Source organism: Ixodes scapularis, unplaced genomic scaffold (assembly GCF_016920785.2).
Source record: "Ixodes scapularis isolate PalLabHiFi unplaced genomic scaffold, ASM1692078v2 PGA_scaffold4__175_contigs__length_147842914, whole genome shotgun sequence".
Taxonomy (NCBI): domain Eukaryota; kingdom Metazoa; phylum Arthropoda; class Arachnida; order Ixodida; family Ixodidae; genus Ixodes; species Ixodes scapularis.
The window spans coordinates 101,472,158-101,493,509 of record NW_024609879.1 but is presented as its reverse complement, the minus strand read 5'-3'; the positions used below and the strand labels follow the sequence as shown (position 1 = coordinate 101,493,509).

General features: G+C 43.6%; 1 protein-coding gene across 1 annotated transcript in view; it reads left to right on the top strand.

Moving 5' to 3' along the window:
• The window catches only part of LOC8034786 (neuroendocrine convertase 2), a 182,824-nt gene that overhangs the window by 88,197 nt on the left and 73,275 nt on the right, over positions 1-21,352 (top strand). Inside the window, exon 2 of the mRNA XM_040206566.3 lies at positions 10,441-10,545. Coding sequence (XP_040062500.1) covers positions 10,441-10,545 — 105 coding nt within the window. The remainder of the gene's footprint in view (positions 1-10,440; positions 10,546-21,352) is intronic.

The following is a 21,352-nucleotide window of genomic DNA, read 5'->3' as shown; positions in this document are numbered from 1 at the left end:
GATTCCCTTGCGAAAGAAGAGCAGATGGCTCGACTAGAAAGCTACCGCCGAGAACAGAAGCTACAGCTCCGCTGCTCTTCCTATTTCAGCAGAGTGGAAAGGCTGAAAGTTTTTCTTAATATCTTTTTAAAGTAGTTTTTTGATACGCGTTTTGGGTTTTATTGTATTTCTAAATGCTAAAAAAGTTATATTTATTTTGTTTAGGAGATTTATGTTCTACGTTCTACGGTTGATTCCCATCTGGAACTTATGTCTTTCATTGACCGCTAAATATTAAGAAAACCAAGGAACATATCGAGAGTGTAGGTTTGAGTGCATCATGAGGTGACGGTTTTGGTTCTAAACTTTTAAAGTAAGCACCTAATGCGGAGCAGGTAGTTGCATGATATAATTATCGAAAAAAAAAAAGTCCAGCAAGTGCTGCGCGTAAAACAATAATTTCGGCCTGCATTTTTTTATTCATCTTGCAACAACAACAGAAAGGTTATGTTGATGAAATGTAGAGTGTCATGATATGATATACCGCAACTTTGTTGTATCCGGAACACTAACTAGTAGCTCGAGGACACAACATGCAGGCGTGAAAGTAAGCCTGTTAACCTCTTCAAATAAAGTGATGGTACAGTACACTGTTAGCAAAAATAACACGCCCAGACGTGTAAACCGTTGTCCCATAGCGGACACGTCGAAACGTGTTTGTTTTACACGAGGCCATCTGTGTTTTTCGTCTACACATGAGTTGCTGTGTAAACTTAACACGCTACACCGTGTCTGCCTTCCGCAAAACCGTTTCGAGCATGTTCCTAATGAAACATGGCGGCCAGCGGCCGAGAACAGGCGAGAGACGAGCCCAGCGAGCCGCGCGCCTTTCAGCCGAATTGAAAGCACACAGGGCGCGTTAGTTCTCGTTCGATGTCTTTTATACACAGTAAAGTCTCCAAGCGGCGGACGTAGCAACGTGCAAAGGTACGTACGTGTGTTGTCGGCGGTCGGCGGCGTCAATAGCTTCAACGAGCCGCTAGACAAAAAAAAAAGAAAAAAACGAATGCCGAACTCACAAGGATAAATAACTTGAGCAAACTATTTAGAATCGGGCGTTAACTTGCGCCACCTATCGAGATTTCTAGCAGCCTGTTTAAAAAAAAAAGACGAGTCTGTTAACACTGTGAACGACCACGGCCACACAGCAACCCTACATACAACGCAGGGCACCGACATATACACAAACACAACAACCGACACAACGCCCGACACTTCCTACTCGATATCCATTTCTCCCCGCGGCGCATATAAGCTTGACATGTGCGGGTGAGCTCCTTGGTCACTGACCATTACAGATTTATAGAAGAATACACAAAACACGGCGCAATGGACAGCCGTGTGTTAGAACTGTTTGCATTTAAAAAGTATGGAGGCAAAATCTATAATGTTAGTCCGTTGCAATAAATAATGATATGTTAACAATAAATCTTAAACCGGTCATGAAAAAGTTCAAATTTTTGTTATCTTTTTGCTTGACCAGTGTTATGAGCAGTCCGACTAGCTTGAATCAGATAGGAAAAGAAATTATTGGGATTTTGTCATTACGTATAGAAATATAAATGAAAATGATCCTTGCGCAAAGCATTTTTTATATATTTTTGTGAAGGACATCCGGACATCCGCCCAACACTTCACTTCCGCTAGTTGCAGCAGTTGCAGTACGGGAGCAGACGCCTTCACTTTTGGGGCGTTTTGATGCAGTTTGTTGTCGTATGTCGTGTCGGTGTCGAGAAGAGCGGTGGGGCTTGGGAGTTTGTGACCGGTGTTATTCGTGAACACTGGTGTGGGTCGCTGATGCGTCTTTTTTTATACTGCCACCACCCCGAACTTTGAAGAAAAACGGGCCCGTAGCAGTGCATTATGCTGAATCGCGAGCTCCTTCTCTGTTGACGTCGCTTTCCTGGTACCACTCGTGGATACTGCAAGCGTTTAAACAGTGTGCACCATCTCGCCTACATCCCCGGTGACGTACTCGACCTGTTGAAACTTATTGCTTCCGTCATTTTAGAGTACGCAAGGCAGTTATCTCGTTGGTCTGGTTTCGGTTATAAAAGCAAGGCAAAACGCTCGTAGTTCCCGCCCTCAGTACACGTTGGACATCTTCCACACTTTGACACCGGATAACTGAATGAACGAGGATTTACATTCACTTCCGAGGTTACTCTCGCCGCTTCCTCACCGTTCAGCAGCAGGATGAGCTGGCGACAAGCCGCGGATGAAAGGCTGGAGCATCAACAGCCCAAGCGCACTCGGTGCCGCTGCGGGCGACGCGGGTTTCTGTCAACCGGGAGGCCAGCACAAACCGTGACCATTCCAGCTCTTCGTCATGACACGGTGTTGCAGAGAGCAGGGTAAAATACAGCTACACGGATCACCGAAGCAAACGACTGCTATCTTAAATCTTGGCTTGTGATTGCGTCTTTGTAGTAGATCATCTTATTCGTTTTGCTGGAGAGACGCAAACGACGGGCGTAACAAAATCGCTTGCATATTCCGCATATCTCACAAAAGCATTTACCCTGACACCTTGCGAAAAGCGCGAAACACGGAGTCCGCACCGTCCTAAGCTTCCCGTTTTTTACCTGCTTTAGAGCAGTTTGTACCTGCTAGTAGATATGCCTACTGAAACTGAAACAGGGCAGTGCCAGAGAGAAAGAGACAAAGTTGAGAAAGCTTGCTCGCTCTCCAATTTCTCAACTCTCAAGTGATTGTACCATAATAAATGCACCAACGCGTCTTCCAAAATAAAGAAAGAGCACCACGTTCACAACATAAAAAAATGGTCTCAGTACATGCATCTGTGGGCAGGTAGGAAACCTTGCCCTTATTTATTCACGCCGCATGATTGCCGCAACAAACTCGTTGCAGGACCGAATCATACTCGAGCGGTGTGCGTCGCTATGCAAACGCAGTCCAACACGAAGCATAAAACGGCAGATTTAAGACGACAATCCGGAGTCCATTATTCAATTAAAACAACGTAATTTTGTTGAAAACGCCCGCTGCTTCTTACTCACGGTATGTGTTGGGATACTTCCACAGTTTGAAACGGAACGAGGGAAGATTTACTTTTAAAAACGCTCGCTGCGTCCTCCCGGACCAGCTGTACCGGATCAGCTGACGACGACGGGACTGTACCCGTTGAACCTCCACCACGCAACAAACAATTTGCGCTCCGTGTTAAAAGCGTGGTTCAAACAGACCCGGAATACAAAGCACCGCACCACACACGACGAATGTTTCAGCTCTTTTTCGCATCGCCGGGTTGCACCAAACAGAACGAGATCGCCGAAGTCAACGCCGCGCTGTCGTGAACCTTGGCTTGTGGTTGCGAACTCGTGGACCCTGTGACTCCCTCCGCTTTCAAAGCACACACGACGATTACGAATGCTACTTTCCGTCTTCCAGGAACATCACAGGGGCACTTCTCCGGTCACGTCTTCACTATGTGCTCGCAAACTCCGAAGCTCTATGCGAAGCTTCTCGCGTACCGTCAAACCAAAACAGTAGCGGCGCCATGCGTACTTGCCAGATTTTCTCCGGTCAAACAAAAACAACGAAAACCAACCGGCGCTTGCTTCCAGCGTACATCGGCGTTGCGCTTGCGCCGTGGCCAGATCGCCAGATCGCTTGCAGTTGAAGGTTGAAGCAAAAACGAAACCAGCTGCAATGTCACGTGTTCACATCGAGGACACGCTTTTTAAATCCATTTTAACTGTTTGGAACGAATAATTAGACCCATAACTTTATTTGTGGTGTCTAAGAAACTGTTATCAGGACCCCTAAACTAAATACAAACATGGGCGACATGAAGCAAGCCGCATTGCCATCGACCAGAAGATGGCGGCGAGCCCGGTAAGCGTGGGTTTCGCCAACGTCCTGCGACATGGCGCAATTGCTTTTGGTGCATATCTGTCTCCGAGACATGTTTCTTTCCGCGGCATTTGTCTCGACGGTCCTTTCTAAGTGTGTCCCCAAGCATTCCGGTGCTTCGATAGCCGGCAATGCCGCGGTCGTCGCCGGGGGCGATGCGTGTTTTCGAGGTCGGCTACACGGTTATGCGTGTATGACCGAACCAAAACACGTTTTTTACAACCTCGCATGATTTCTGAACGAATTATCCGTTACTCATCGTGTAAATTTATGGTAATTTGTGTAAAAGGCGTGTTTTTCACCCCAAATATTCGCCAAATACACGGGACTTGCTAACAGTGTAGGTCCTCGGCATAGCACGACCGATATTAATGACTGATTACTATAACTGTAGTTAGGAACGACGCAATATCACTTTTCATAATAGTGTTTGCCCGCTAACATACGTAGTCGTAACAAACAGAGTGCTCATTTTTGAAAACTTTTAGCGCGGTTCCTTAGATATTTGTTGTCTTGAACATTCCGTCGTCTTTTACGAAAATTACGCTACTTTTCGCGTAGGAATAGCAGTCGCCAACAGCACAAAGACAAAATGTATCTTTAATAAAAAAAAAAACATTTAAAATTTGAGTGCTTTATTGCAGCCGTACTCAAATCCCGGAGGTACTACCAATCCAAGAAGCAATTCCTACTCGGCCGTTTGCCTTCTCCAACCCATTTCTCGCTGCGCTGCGTCACACTAGAAGTCACACAAACCTGTTGCCTCCCCCTCACACGCCCCTCCCCCAACCACCTACGTACAGTACCAGAAAAACAATCAACACTCCCTCCTCCTCCAAAAACAAAAAAACAAAAAAAAAAAACGTACAAACAAGGAACGAGAAGAAACGCCAACGCTATACCGACGCCATTTTCCCTCTCACGGTGCTATTTCCTACGCACGCTTCATTCGATTCGTGCTCCTGCCGCGCTGGCTTCTTGCGTTTCCCCCCACCCCGAGGGACTCGCCGGAGTCGGTTCCGAGGACAAAGGAGCTCTCGCGGAACACCGCGCGAGGGAAGCAGCGAGAAAGCGTGGGCCGTCTGGGGACGCTCTCGGCGCAGAAGGCGGTTCCGACACGTTTCTGCAGCGGCCCCCGAGGCGCAGGGGGACGGAAAGCTTCTGTCCTGGCTCGTTCGGAGTTCCAATCTCCGCGCCTGCACTCCGCCACACCTCGCGACGAACCGGACGGTACGCTACGAGCCTCCAAAGCCAATCCTATGGCGCGTGCTTGCCACAAGACAGAATTGGAGAGGGGGGGGGGGGGGTTGTTCCGCCCTCCACGGGAGTTCCACAACTGAACTAATCTATACTTCGTTTCAGCATTAATGCGGAGCGCAAGTTCGTCTGCTTCTTTTGCAGGGGGTTGTGATGACGTCAGAACGCCGAGGAGCTCTGATTGGCTCTGATTGAAGGATAGCGGGTAGACCTTGAAGCAAGCTGCCTTGAGGTCTACCCACTAGCTTTTCAATCAAAGTCAGTCAGAGCTTGGCGTCTTTCTGACGTCACCACAGTCCCTGCAAAAGAAGCAGACGAACTTGCATTCCGCATTAAGTCCAGATGCAGCCCACGTTACGAGGTAATGGAACCGATCAAGCAGCGCCAAAAGTGCAAGTCACAAGGCATTTTCTATTATTGATTGGTTCGGCGACGATAGAAGACGTACAGAAACGTGACGAACACCATGATGGTGCACTTTTGACGCTGTTTGATTGGTTCCATCAGCTCGCAGCGTTGGCTGCGTCTTCAGCTTAAGTCGAGAAGTGTTTTTTTTTTTTTTAGAGCACAGCTCTTAGGCGCCCGTTTACGACTTGAGTGGCGTCGGCGTCGGCGTCGCCGTCGCCGTCACCGTCGGCGTAACTGCGAGCCCCCCCCCCCCGAGGACCTCGGGAGGACCTCGGGTTCCTTTGAGAGGACCTCGGGAAGACCTCGGGTTCCTTCAGGAGGACCTCGGGTACCTTCGGTGACCTCGGGGAGGGGGTGTGGTCACGTGACCCCCCCCCCCCCTACCTTTCGCGCAGTAGCCCGACGCGGTAGTTGTCTGCCAAAATTAATTAATTAATTAAATAATTAGGAGAGGAAGGAGGGAAGAGGCGGAGGAGACGAGGGAAGGAGGTTGAAGAATGAGGGCAGGAGGTGGAGGTGAAGGAGAAGGACGGGGAGGAGATAAAAGGATGAGGGGAGGAGGAAGGGACGAAGATATACATTCCCCTCAGTACCCTTCCTTCCCCCTCCTCAAGAGCTGCGCTCTAATTCGGCGTTACAGGGAGAAGTAAACGGCTTTCACTTCTTAAGTCAATGTTTAAAAAAAAATTTAAAACGGCCAATATCCTTCTGCGGCACAGGGCGCCTGACAGACAATTTTCGAAATCGTCACAAGTTTGTGACAGCATAAGAGAAAGAAGAATCATACTGTTATTTCACCTTCTATATCTTCCGTCTTACAGTTCGGTTCAAACGCGAGTATAGGCATCCAGCAATAACCAGATGGCGCCAGCACTACTTTAATGACAGCACCATCTCCCACCATGGTTTTGCACTTTGGGGGCAGTAACCAGCCCACCGCCCTATCGCACCACCAGTGTCATCAAAGCATTAGGCCATACCATCGTTCGTCGAATGAAAACTAGATCCATTCCACATTTTTTGCACTAACGCGTCGGCTACCGGATCGCCGCGACGTGACGCCGATCGCATCCTGCGTCTTTAGTTCTGAAGCACACTAGGCCTAAATCGTGACAATTAGTTAGGCTATAGGCGTGAGCGCTCGTCGAGACTGTCTGATCGCTCGAAGGCACGTAGTGCATACATATATGTTTTCCATGAGGCCCACACACTTGCGACCTCTTACGAGCGTGTGCCTTAAAACCTCTTGAAATTTCCTAAGACCAATGAACACACAGGCGCCTTCTATCTGGTATCCATGAAACACTTCCAGCTTTCGTACACTTTTATTTTTTCTCGCGTCATTATTTTCTGTATGGCTGGAAAATGTTTTCATGATGTTATAAACGACCATTCCTCAATGACAGTTCGCACATTGGACCTCGCAAATACTGTAAAAACATTCGCTCTTGTGAAACGTAGTTCCAGGGTCATCACGTACACTCTAAGAAATGCCTGTGCGTCTACTTACCCGCAAAACACTCAAAGAGCCAATCTCTGCAATCTACGAAATCAGCTCAGCGATCCTTGACGCGGAACATCCGTTTAGACCTAAAAATAAAGTCTGCGCTGTGGCATTACGCAATGCGAAGCGTCATGCTTGCATTGCGTAATGCCACAAAGCAGACTTAAGGTCTAAACGGATGTTCCGCCTCATCATTCGCTGATGTGATTTCGTACATCGCAGAGATTGGCTCTTTGAGTGTTTTGCGGGTAAGTAGATGCGCAAGTATTTTTTTTTTTAGTGTATATGGCGCCAGCGTTCCGGTGTACACTCTCGTCGTCAGAGATCAGAAGTACTCCTTCATAAGCGAATGCAAGTTCGTCAACGGGACGCTGGACTTCGTTTAAATATTCTGTGAATGTTCAGCGAATATCCTGTGACCAAAGTTTGCCTCAAACTGGGAGTTAAGAACCGAGTTTTACGCGAGCAATTACGGTTCGTGAGTAGAACTTATGCGATCTTGCACTGCAAGTTTCAGACAAAGGAATATCTTTTTAAGACCGAAAGAGCTAGCTCTCCAAACAAACCTAATATATTCTCACTCTGACTCTCGTTAAAAGGGGGATTATCCGCGGGTCTTTAATTAATAAAAACAAAACAAAGAAAACTTTAGTTTAATCAGAACACGCGTAGCTGACGCGTCGAGGAACTGATTGCGAGCTCTGTGGTCAAAAATAGCATGCACAGATACGCTCGCAATCGGGCGAGACGAAGGCTTAAGCCTCGGACCGAGTTTTGGATCTCTCAGTCGCCGGAGACCTTCAGCAAAACGTGTTGGATCGAAGTTGGGGCATTATAGGAACCCTATAAGCTGATCGATTTCAGGCGCTTCTGAGTCGGAGGTTCGTTCATGGTGACCGTTTGCTCAAGCTTTGATCAATTTCTCTTTCTAATACTGCGCATGTTGTTTTCTTTGTTATTGTTGTTGTTTTTTGCAGGGCAGTACTATGATTGATTCAAAAGGTGTCTCTCGTTCACATGACTCCCATCTTTTTTTCCCCTCCGATACATTAAAAGAAATGAAATCGAGTGTAGTTGGAGACTTCAATTTGAACGTCAATACCACGGCTTAACAATTTTCGTTAAAATACAAAATTGCTAATGTCAAATTCGGAGGAAAAGGTTGGATATTGCAGGAATATAACAAAACGTGTACGAAATATGAACCTCTATAAATTGTCGAAAGGTCTACAAGCAATGAAACTACCGAAAGTAGAGTGGCGAGCCTGAAAGCTCATGTACTATTATAATGTCATTAAACCGTGTAGTGGTTTACTGCTGCTTTCCCATTTCACGCTACATTTGGAGGGAGACTCGCGAGAGCTTTAGTTTACTGCTTTTCGACCAGTTTTACTGCACGGATTCTGGCGGTTTTAACCCCGTGCTTAACGGCCCGGACGTCTCGACTCCCATAAACTCGCCTAATGGAACCGTGTGCGTGAACTAATTTTTGGCGTGCAATCGCAGAAGCGGTTACTTGGGCGTTCTCCACTGTGCATAAACCAGCAGGATGAAAAGCATTAAAACACACCCTGTTCGTGACGTCGCCGCAGTCATAAACTGTAGACCCCCCCCCCCCCTCCCCTCCCCCCGAGTAGCGTGTTGCTAATGGAGTGTACGCGTACATGCCAAAATGACTGCCTAGAGCTGTCGTGCGAACGCAGACAGCGAGCTTGTACTACTGCTCAGTACACAAAAAGCAAATTAGCAGTTGAATTTCTATACAGCGCGCGGTAGGTTTGCTTTGGAAGTATAGAGAGACAAGTACACGCTGTGGATGAAAAATTGAGCCAAGAACGTGCGAGTGCATGCTTGCTTTCGGTTTTGAACGTCCTCCATACAGTAGTTTGGGTGCAGCAGGGCCAGGAACCGAGCCATCTATGATTGGAGCCCATATATCATAAATTTGTTTTTTCATCCTTTATTGTTAGGCAGCCAATACCAAATTATAGAATCAAATTTTCTAATCTATGAAATAAGCATTGAACTGAATCGGTTTGACACCCAGAAGAAACAAAGAGGCCAAGCACTGTTCTACATTTTCTTTATTATCAGGTAAAAGTGTCAGCTAGAACTTAAAGGACACACTTATACCTGACATGTACCAACTAGCTAAACTTGATACTGTAACTGCAGCGTTATTATGCTTTGGCATTTTTGACATGCCAACTAGGGTGTGTTTTTAAGCTTAACAGATCTGTTTAAAAAAAAGTCGCGAAAGCTACACTAATGCCGTTTGCGAAGGAGAGTTATACGGCCAGAGGGACATATCATAGGGGATAATCAGTAAAAAATAAATATGGCTCGCATTTGCCTACGCAATCCAACACGTGCGGCTGTGTTCCGAGACTTCAGCAAATAAAGATTCTGGGGAGAAGACCTGAGACTGTCGCTCGCGAACTTTTGGAGGCACTCTTGATAAGAAAAAAAAAAAGGGGATGGCATGTGTCAGCGACACGTCAATCGTACTCCATGGGAATGCATTTCCAGTTTTTGCATGATCCAATACTGACTTGACAGCTTTTATGGGTTGTTGCTTCGCGTGTGGTGTGCATATATATGCTTTGCTTTTCCTGAGTCGAACTAGATAAAAGTTAGCGTTTGCCCTGTTTGCTCCTTGTCCTTTTTTTTTTGCGCTGTTTTATTTGTTTAACTTTCTTAGACTGTCACTGACACCAGCAACATGCTGCAACCAGTTTTTATTACGTTGCTCTAAAATGGGAATTGATCACACGCACAATTACTCCCGTTTAAAAATGTATCCAATTACACCACTTGATTATTTGAGATGAAAAGTGATTGGCCGTTACTTGAGAAACTTAACCGCAATACTTTTCCTATCATTTCAGACTTTCAAATCAACAAAATATTTCTGCCCGTTTAAAAGTGAGCCTTTCGAACTGTCTATTCTTGAATTAGAATCACCAACTTATAAACTGCTAATCTCCTTAATGCACCATTTTATTTTTATAAACCATTCTTCTGGCGGAGTCTATTCTACGATTCGTTGGGAGGAAACTTGTACAAACACATAAGGCCAATAGAAAGGGGAGAGAAAATAGTAATGGTTACAAGTAATCTTAGTACTTTCAAAAGTTAGGAAATTATTCTTGTGATGACTTTCTAATTAATCTCTTCAGATGATTACAAAGTGACTGCAGAAAGTAATCGATTACAGGTAATTTGATTCCTTGTAATGAGTGCCATACAAGTCTGAGCAACATGAGCGGTATGTTGCAATCAAAACTCAAGTGTATACTTTCCTGTGATTTAAAAAAAAAATGTATGTCTGACTTTTTTTTTTTTGCTTGTTCCAGGTGTTGGGTTCCAGAAATGAGTACCACTTCGTGCACCGCGCCGTGCCCCGCTCCCGCACCAAGCGCAGCATTCCGCACATGCGCAAGCTGAGGTCAGACCCCCTGGTGAGTAAGCTCTCCCCTTTTGCACGTGCGTGCACTCTAAATCTCGGTACACTTAGGTTCTTGTTAGAACCGCAACTTTTTTTTTTTATTAAAGCTTTGTTTAATCAGGAGGAACCGGGTTCTGTATAGTTCGGGGTTTGCGGGGGGCAGTGCATCAGATAAATATAAATACTTCGTAGCTTATAGACAGCAGCGTTTCACATATTTCATAATCGTAAACAATAATGGTAAGAATAGCACTTTCTGGAAGTTTTACCCGGAGAAAATTGGCACTTAAGTGGAAGAATGTAAGTGGAACTGCATGTAATTGGAACGACAAATCCATAAAGCGCGTACATGTTTCAGTTAAAAAAAAAAAAAAAAAAAAAAACGACCAGAACTGGAGTTTTACATTTACCCCCGATCCGCACAAATATTGTACTTGTTTCAGAAAGAATATGTGGAACGTTAATTTAACTAGAACCTATGTGGAACCAAATTAATAGTGTAGGATAAAGCGTGTTGTAATCACTGAAACCCCAGAGTTTATTTATTTTTATTATTTATTTTATTTACAATACTGTGAACCTTACGGTCAACACAGGAGAGAAAAATAAGTTGTACAAGCCAAGCAAAATGCATTCACACTCAAGTGAGCACTTATGCACATGCAGTGGTGCGTCACACCCTGCACATCTGAAGATGTATTCCGCACACATACATTATTCAGTTAAAAATTCGCGCAATGATAATTCAAAAGACTTGAGATTAGAGCAGCTGACGACTTCGTTTGGCAGAGCGTTCCACTCTACTATTGTCCTACAAAAGAAAGAATACTTAAATACATCATTTTTGTATTGATACGGAGCAATCGCCCTGACGTTGCTAGTCCTTTGGGAACGAGACGTTGAAGGCCGCAAGTAAAGCTGCGGATCTAGCTTTGTCATTCCAGTCGTTATGGAAAAGAGTTCTTTTAACCTTGATATTTTCCGTCGCTTTGCCAGCGAGTCAAGCTGCGCCTCTTGTCTCATTGAAGAAACAGATTCTGTACGTTTATATCTGGAGAAGATAAATCGAAGAGCCAGATTTTGTATTCTTTCAATTTGTGATGCGTGGCATTTTCTATACGGGTCCCATACAGTGCATGCATATTCTAACAATGGGCGAACATAACACATGTACGCAAGTTGTCGAACATCACTATTGGCATGCCTAAGTTGTCTTCTGAGGAATAATAACTTTTTGTAGGCCTTTGAACAAACGTAATCTACATGACTGTTCCATCGCATGGTAGAACTAAAAATAACACCTAAATATTTAAATTCGTCCACCTTTCGCAGTTGCACGCCACCTATGTTATAGGAATATTCTAAAATGTTTCGTTTGTTTGTAATGCTGCAGAATACTGTTTTATCAAAGTTAATTACCATACCCCACCTTTCACACCACAAGTAAAGTTTTTCTAGAGAGGCATTAAGCAAGTCTTGGTCTTCGACTGTACGCACTTTTGAAAACAACATGCAGTCATCCGCAAATAGCTTTACCTGGACAGCTGGCGGCATATCATCTGCAATATCATTTATATACAGTAAAAACAAAAGTGGACCTAATACCGACCCTTGTGGCACACCTGAAAACACTGCAAGGCGGGTAGAGCATGCATCATTGCAGTAGACATACTGTGTTCTGTTAGTTAGGTAAGACCGGACCCACGACACTATATTGCTGTTGAGACCCACAAGGTGAAGCTTTTCAATTAATTTGTTATGAGGCACGCGGTCGAACGCTTTTGAAAAATCCATGAACACGACGTCAACCTGACCCCGCTCATTTACAACAGATGAGAACTCATGCGCACACTCAATTAATTGTGTGACCGTCGATAGACCCCGTCTAAAACCGTGCTGATGTTTGTATATTAAGTTGTTTTCTTCTAAGTACTGAGTGACATGATTTGAAATAATGTGTTCCAGCAGTTTGCAGCAAGTCGACGTTAATGATATAGGACGGTAATTTTGGACTGTCATTTTGTTTCCAGATTTGTGAATGGGTATAATTTTACCACACAACCAGTCTGCTGGCAATTTGGATTGTTGGAGAGAGGCTTGAAATATTATGAAAAGATATCGGGACACCCACTCAGCATATCTTTTCAGAAATGCATTTGAAATGTCGTCTGGCCCCGACGCCTTTTTTACATCAATATTCAAAAGCAAATTAAGTATACCACTTTCCGAGACAACCAAATCTGACATACAAGGTTCATCAGAGCTGCTGACGTGGTCTACCGGCGGGTCACTCGAGACTGTAAAGACTGACTGAAAATACGTGTTAAATTCCTCTGCCACTTTAATGGGACATGATACAACCTCATCGCTTACCATCACTTCTGTTATTACTTCTTTTTTCGACGAGAAAAACCGCCAGAATTTTTGCGGAGATTCCAGCAAGAAACGAGAGAGCACATTGCCACAGTAATTTTCCCTAGCTTGGGAAATAAGATTCTTCAATTGTCGCCCCAAATTTGCAATGTCTGAGGAATTTTGTTTTGCTTTCCTTTTGCGCTTGATCTTTCGCTTTATTTGCAAAATTTCTCTTGTTACCCATGGGTGATGTCGTTGTGCTCTCACGCCCCTTGTCGGAACAAAGTGATATGTACAGTAGGAAACAATACTCTTAAATGTTTTCCATAATTCGGTAACATCACTTAACTGACTAAAATGGTCAAAATGTTCATCTAAATAATCGAGGATGGACACATCATCAGCATTTTGAAAATCTCTGACAGTACGTTCGTGACGAGCATTATCGGCAGCTGTTTTATGTAGTTCTAAGTCAAGAAACACCATTTTATGATCTGACACTCCGTCGAGCACATGTGCTTTATCCGCTTCCACTATGTTGCTAACAAAAAGTAAGTCCAGAATCGATTGGCTCGTATCTGTTACTCTTGTCGGGCTGTCCACTAACTGTTGAAGATTAAAACTGAGTGCTATATCTAACAAAAGCTCGGAGGACGCGATTTCATTTTTACCTGGTTTTTGCTTTGCCCAATCAATATCAGCAAGATTGAAGTCTCCAGTCAAAATAATTTTAGTTTTGTCATTGAAGCGCAACGCCATGTAATCATACAATTCTTCTAAAAACCTCGGGGCGGTGTTTGGTGGCCTATATACAGCACCAACAACAAACACGTTGCCGTGAACTTTAACCTTACACCATAACACCTCCCCGTTGACAACGCAATCTAAAGGTACCAGGTCCACCGAACTTTTTGCGATAATAGCCACGCCGCCGCCCCTTAACCCTCGGTCTTTCCTAATCATTCTGTAACAAGGCGGAATAACTTCATTATCACCAATACCACTGTGAAGCCATGTTTCCGTGATGACGATCACGTGGGGGTCATGAGTTAGCAAGATTGTTTCCAAATCATCTACTTTATTCACAATACTTTGCGCATTGAAGGAAAGAAGTCGAAATGTCTTTCGATGGGGTTTCCCGGAGTGTGCTTGACGTCATTTTACACTTTTTTGTCGAGTTGGTCGATTTCTTTCTTTGCATATTTGCCCCACATTATCATCCCATTCGAAAACTTGGCCTCCTATCTTAATTTTATCGTGAATCAAGAAGACAGTTTCCCCGTTATCGCGATTGGGTTTACTGGTTTCCCACAACTGTTTGCGCTTTTGAATAGTCTGCCAAGAATAATCGTGTTCTAACGTTATTTTAGTCCATTTCAAACACCTTCGCTTTTTTAGCACGTTTTCCTTTTCTGCGTAGTCAAGAAATTTAACTACAACTGGGCGGTTTTTGTTTGTTTTTCGCCCCACGCGATGTACACGCTCGACTGTATTAACATGAATTCCAAGTTTTTCTTCAAACACATCACCAAGTACTTTCGACCGCAATGAGTCATTTGTTTCCCCTTGAGCCTCTGGGAGGCCAAAAACCATGAGGTTGTTACGGCGGTTCCGATCTTCTAAGTCGACGATTTTTTTTGGCATTCCTTCAAGTCCTCATCGATTGCCTTAACATGTTTTTCAATGCTTATGATTTGAACTTTTTGTTCTTTCATTTCTTGAACTGTTGCTTCAATTTGATTTACTTGTTTTGTTAGACCTTCAAATTTGTGTTCAAATTGCTTTTGGTTATTTTTTATTTGACTTAGATCTCTCATAATCACGTTTTGTGTGTCCAGAATCGCCTTCACCATCTCTTCCATTGTAGGGTTACCACCCCCTTGGCAGTCATCAGGTCCCGGATTCGATTCAATGTCACCGCTTAACAATAAATCACGAGTGACACAAATGCACTCAATAAATAAGGTTAAGCACATCCGGGGGCAAGGCAGCAGGAAAAGGAAAGTATTGCTTGATCGTTTACAATGCAATGAGTGACAATTACTCACCTGCGTGAAGAAGATCAGAGGATTAGACATAGTGCACACATGAGTGCTGCCTTGCCCTCTGATGGCGAACCGTTCAGACAGCCCTTTTGTAGCTTCGTAGGCCACGGTTGATGTCGATGCCGATCTTGTGCTTTCGTCAAAGACGAGGCGCTTGTTTCTGCCGTCGTCCTCGTTGTCGGCGAGGAAGGTGATGCCGCTGACGTGTCCTTGAGTAGTCTTCAAACTTGATAGTGGCACAGTGACGGAGCGGTCCGCTGGGTCATGCTGGCGCGACAACGGACAGGCCAAAGCAGCCTGAGCGATTAGGAGCTGCGTGAAGAAGATCAGAGGATTAGACATAGTGCACACATGAGTGCTGCCTTGCCCTCTGATGGCGAACCGTTCAGACAGCCCTTTTGTAGCTTCGTAGGCCACGGTTGATGTCGATGCCGATCTTGTGCTTTCGTCAAAGACGAGGCGCTTGTTTCTGCCGTCGTCCTCGTTGTCGGCGAGGAAGGTGATGCCGCTGACGTGTCCTTGAGTAGTCTTCAAACTTGATAGTGGCACAGTGACGGAGCGGTCCGCTGGGTCATGCTGGCGCGACAACGGACAGGCCAAAGCAGCCTGAGCGATTAGGAGCTGCGTGAAGAAGATCAGAGGATTAGACATAGTGCACACATGAGTGCTGCCTTGCCCTCTGATGGCGAACCGTACAGACAGCCCTTTTTTAGCTTCGTAGGCCACGGTTGATGTCGATGCCGATCTTGTGCTTTCGTCAAAGACGAGGCGCTTGTTTCTGCCGTCGTCCTCGTTGTCGGCGAGGAAGGTGATGCCGCTGACGTGTCCTTGAGTAGTCTTCAAACTTGATAGTGGCACAGTGACGGAGCGGTCCGCTGGGTCATGCTGGCGCGACAACGGACAGGCCAAAGCAGCCTGAGCGATTAGGAGCTGCGTGAAGAAGATCAGAGGATTAGACATAGTGCACACATGAGTGCTGCCTTGCCCTCTCAGTTTCGGTTGCGAACTTTACGTTTAGCACAGAATAAATTAGAAACTCTCTGACACGTCGAGGAAACTCAAGCTCCCACAGTCGATGTTATCAACGAGCAACCAAATACTTATCCATGCTCGATGATTGCACGCCGCCAACGAAAGCCAGGCGAGAAGTCCTAGCTTTAGGCGATAATATGTCTTTTTTCTGCCCTAAATTAAGAGTGACGCGAAAGTCCAAAACAAACTATAGCGCAAAAAAAAAAAAGTAAGAATCTTCTCCTTCATCATCGTTTGCCAGCGAAGCTCCGGGCGTTTCCACGGGGTTATTCATTTTCTCAGAGGCACAGGGGACACTCCTGACGAGATAACGTCAATCTGTGCGTATGTACGCGCTCACTTGGCGACAACCAAGAGCTGGCAGGAATCGACCGCGTGAAACATTAGGGACAAGCTAGCTCAAATTAAGCTCCGCTAGACAAAAAAGAAAAAAAAAAGACAGGTTTTTTGGTTGTTGTTTTTTGCGTTAAAGCGTGTGCTTCCGAGCGCACGTGATCGGTTAGTGGAGCGCGCTGGTCCAAAAATACCGCTCGCCTGATCGATGAGGAGCATCCCATCTTGCACACCATCCTCCGCGCCGGAGATTTTCATCCCTGATACGTGCCGACGGTGCTAAACTGGGGAAAAGGGTTTATCGTTGGGGATCAAGCGTCCCAAAGGAATGTGTCTATGCATAATCTATACGGTTGTGCGAATATTCGAAACCTTCGAATATCGAAGCAAATAATGCCCTATTCGTCTCAAATATTTTCGAAGTATTTCGAAGTTTTAAATGATCGAAAGCATACCTTAATTTTGACTAAAGAAAAACGAATAAAAGCAATATGCAGTACGTGCTTGAAATGAGCTCACCAGCGAGGGCTGGAATGCAAGTAGCAATAAAAATAGGACCAATATTCTGCTCCCTTAAATGTATTCTGGATTGCGTTTCTAACAGCTGACACCAAAATGTCAGCGCAAATGAGTCTCAGCACTATTTTGTTTTTAAATAAACCATGTCTTTGTCACCACCCTTCTTGTTCATTACTTGTTATCTTGACCTTGATTCACTAATATAGAGGATTTACATTATGGATGATTTTTGCGGGCAACGGAGGTGTCCATATTAATGAGGCATGACTGCATTGAAATAAAAGTAATTGTGCAGGCGAACTGGTGAACGGTTATCGTAGAAAACCCTTCAAACCTTGTAGTGTTTGTCTCCTTTTTTTTCTGTTTCCTAGTCTTAAAGGTTCTCTGCCACGCCTGAATTTATGGGCACAAACTGTTCGCTTCGCTTTTGGATTATTCGATTCAATTCGAAATTACTCACACAAAGGAACTTTTCGCGTCGTATTAGCTTTGTGCGGAAAAATCACCATTCGCACATCCCTAAATTAACGTAAGATAATCTATTCGTTCTTTTATTTTTGATTAATGCTACGATTCAGGGAAGCAATTCAAGCAGCCCTTAAATTGCATCGTCACGGCTTTCGTCGTCTGCAGGGGTCTCCAAACTTTTTGGTGAAGGGGCGGGATTACCGATCCGTCGTAGTCTCAAGAACCATAAAAAAAAGAACAATTACAATAGAAAAAAAGCATTAGCTAAATAAATCTAGATAATCATTAAACGCCGAAATCAATATATGACTAACTATTAAAAACACCCTAAGGTAGATGAATGCGTATTAATATTTATCTAATTATGACGTTACACAACACTCGTGACCAAGAAAACTCACCGGGCATAAATCAAAGCGCATGGGAACTTTGGCACATTCGGGCAGTGCAAAAGACTAAGGAGAATGATAAAACTCACGCTTAAATACGCAATAGTTGCGAAAGACGACACTAAGTGCAATGCACATAAGAACACGATGGAATTTGAACGTAGTTGCGCAGGCACGAAGCGAAGGACCAACGACGGTAATGCTAGTGATGTCAATGTTCAATTATAATATGGTGAAGAGAGGACCTGCGTTACGATGCAGTTCCTCTCGTTCTTACTTGTAGCCTAATCTGCGCATTTGGTGCGCGCCGCCGTTTTTTAACGCTCACTTCTTTCTGTTGAAAGAGGGTCGCATGCCGTGCTTCGATGGAAAGACCGTGTCCAGCCGCGGGCCTGTCGGAAGACTTCCGCAGGCCGAGGTTTGGAGATCTTTAAACTTTAGCTGGTGGGAGAAAATGCACAGGGACGAAAAGTGCCATCTCGATAAAGCTTTGGCGCCGTTTGATTGACTCCATTGGAACGTGGCGTTGACTGCGATCAGACTTAACGTTAAACGGAGTAACTGTCCCCGTGCAGGGTTCGTGATCCTCGGGCGAAACTAAAGGCTCGTTCACACGGATGCGTCTGAATGCGTTAAGACGGCTTGCGTCGAGCTGTTGCTATGACGACCCTTACGGCGAGCCAATAGGGAGGCGCTGTGCCGCACGACGCAACGCAGCACAGCGCAGTCGACGCGGGGAACTACCAGCTCTTCTTTCCCCGACCCAAACGATGTATTTAGGGTGTTCTGCGAAGGGTGCTTCGCCTCAGTAGTACTCTTAATGCGGGGATGCCGAACTCCTGCGCGCGTAAGGTAGGTTCTACGTTTCGACGACTGAAGCATTTGGCACTCGCAACGATCTCGAGACCGAGGAATTAGTCAAATTAATTTTGTTGCTGAGGGATCTAGGAACTCCATATAATATCCAAGTAGTCCGTCAAATATACGTGGTAAATGAGGTTGTAAAGTTTTTTACCCTATCACGTTGACCATCTCTTTTTATGTAACCAGTGCTGTTTTGCATCAGCGCCGAATACGTTTAACTTAAAAAGTACGCTTAACTAAGAGTATATGTAGAGTGATAATCGAGTTTTGTTTTCAGGTACTTTCTAGCAGCGGGTGAAACGTATAAAAATGTATGGCAAATTTCTAGGCAATTGTGTTGCATTTGTGAACAACTCTAGCATTACAATCGATTGCGATACTCACGTACGCAGGGCGGATAAACCTGGCTATCTTCCGGAACATTCCACACTCTCGAGGTCCTCTCCCTTACTGCTCACGGGTTGTCGAGCTCCTCCTCGCCTGCCCCTGTGGTCACGTGACCTCCTCCGTCAACCAATCAGTATCGAGTTTCGCGGCCGCGATTATCAGGCTTTACGTAATACTGAGCATTTAGCCAATGAACATTTCACGTTCAAAATCTACGCTTCTGCTTTAAAGCGTTGAGTAAAAATTACGCACTGAAATTTCGAACAAATCACAAAGCACGTAGGCAAGAAAAAATAACTTTGAAGAATACTTATATAAACCTCCTAAGTGTATTTTTGTTAATCGCGTATTAAAGTCAAGAATAATAAAAAAATTATCCCTAGTAAAAGTATCGTACAGACCCCCATAAGCATAATGTATCTCATATTTTTTTCTCCCGCTTTTCCTTTTATACCGTAGTAAATTAAATTAGCAATTTTGTTTCGTTTTATATAAAGCTTCTGAATATATTATGCCTGAACACAAAGTGTGTGATGTATTATTGTCGTCAGTAATGTAGTTTAAAAAAAGAAAAATATATATATAATACATGCAAGCCGATTAAGGGAACCCCGCTGTTGACGCGAAAGCGAAACATTCTCGTGAAATTTGCTGTTTTTGTTTTGTTTTTTAATCTCAAATGTTTTATTTTTTTAAATAAAAGAGTAGAGTTTCATTTTTGCTTTGACAATAACAAGTTAATTTAAATAATCGGTAAGAATGTTTCGAACTCGTTCGACTGGTTTGTCGAACCTTTAAACTTCTGGTAACGTTTGACTCTTTAGACAGTCTTGCTTGACTTCTATGTAAAAGTTATAAGTTTCTAAAACAGAAACTTACATAAAGAAACTTGTTTTCATGTTTAGAGAATAAGTATGGGAGCAACCATAATATTACATTAATAAGTTAGTTTGTTATTTCACTGCAACCCTCCTACGGCAGCGGCAGCATTTGAAGTGAAAAATTTCTCGTTCTGTTTTGGGAATTTATAATTTTATTTGCTACAAACTGTTGAAAACATAAATAGCAGTCCAATCCATTATTCGCAAATTTAGTCGTTAAAAGAGAGAAAAAAAAACTAATATGCATTTGTAATGCGGAAGTTTTGTTCGGTTTTGTAACGTTCAGACTTTCTAGAAAATTAAGCATCTTTACCAAAACTAACAAAAAATGTGCCGCTGGCAATAACTAGTTTTCTGCATCGACGTTTATATTAAAAAAAATGATTAATTCTCGCTGCTCGTTGCGAAACTTCACTATTCTGCAATGTGTATGAAAGCGCTTATAGCCGGACTAAGCTCGTAGCATTATAATGAAATCATTTTCTACCGTTTAATATTGTTCAGCGTAATAAGCTTCAATTTTTCTTTTATAGTTCGAAGCAATTTTGAGCATATCACAATGAGTGCTCGCCTCGAGCTTTGATTAGGTTCAGAGCCAGCGCTTTGTCTTAACAAGAAATTGTCTCATATTTTTCGCGTTCGTAGGTTAACGTTCTTCCTTTGCCGTGTCTAACGTTAAAGTCCCTCATTGGCATAATGATTTTGCATACTGCCCGGACGAAAATACTAAATTCAAATAATGTAATGTGGGCACTTTAAGCAATGTGGTACTTTATTCTGAAACTAATTGCACAAGTAACAGAAGCGCCACGACGCTAATGCCAAAAAAAAGTGTGACACCTACCGCATGCGATAAACAGATGTAAAATAATTCAAATGAACAATAAAAATTGGTTTAGTATGTTATTACTATGCCATTTATTAAAAAAACAAGTTGGCTAGGTGCATATGGCATGTTTTAAACACGAACATTAAAGAAAATATTGCTTCATCTGAAGTTACAAGTCCGAATGAAACTTCCTTGTAAATTGATATGAAATTAGGTTTTTTTCAATTACAATAAAAAAGAAAAACAGTTAGGGCTTATAGCTTTCTTTAAAGACTTAAGACGCGGCAATAAATGCAAAATAATAAAAATGTTTTTCTTTCATGATTTTATTAAGTAAAGCGAATCATTGGCTCACGACAAGGCTTTTTTTTTTCACTGTGACATGAGGATTTTATTTAAAAATAATCATTCAAAAATGTTGTGACTTTTGTTTCTGAATTTTTATTGAGAAAAGTGTCTACTTCGATATTGTCTCAAAACAGACGCGCAGACTAGCGGCGCTTCTGTGGTAGTATGATATTTTTTTTCCAGTTTACTGAAGGTATTCGTTGCAAAGCCACCTAACCTCGCGTTAGGCTTATAAATATTTTAGTATAAAAATCAGTAAATCTAAAAATTACTTCTTTTAAGCGCCAGTATGTCACTCTGCTTCTTTTCTATTTGTAGATTTTTTTTGTCTTCTAAACATTTACAAACATTTTAACTGTTCTAATTCCTT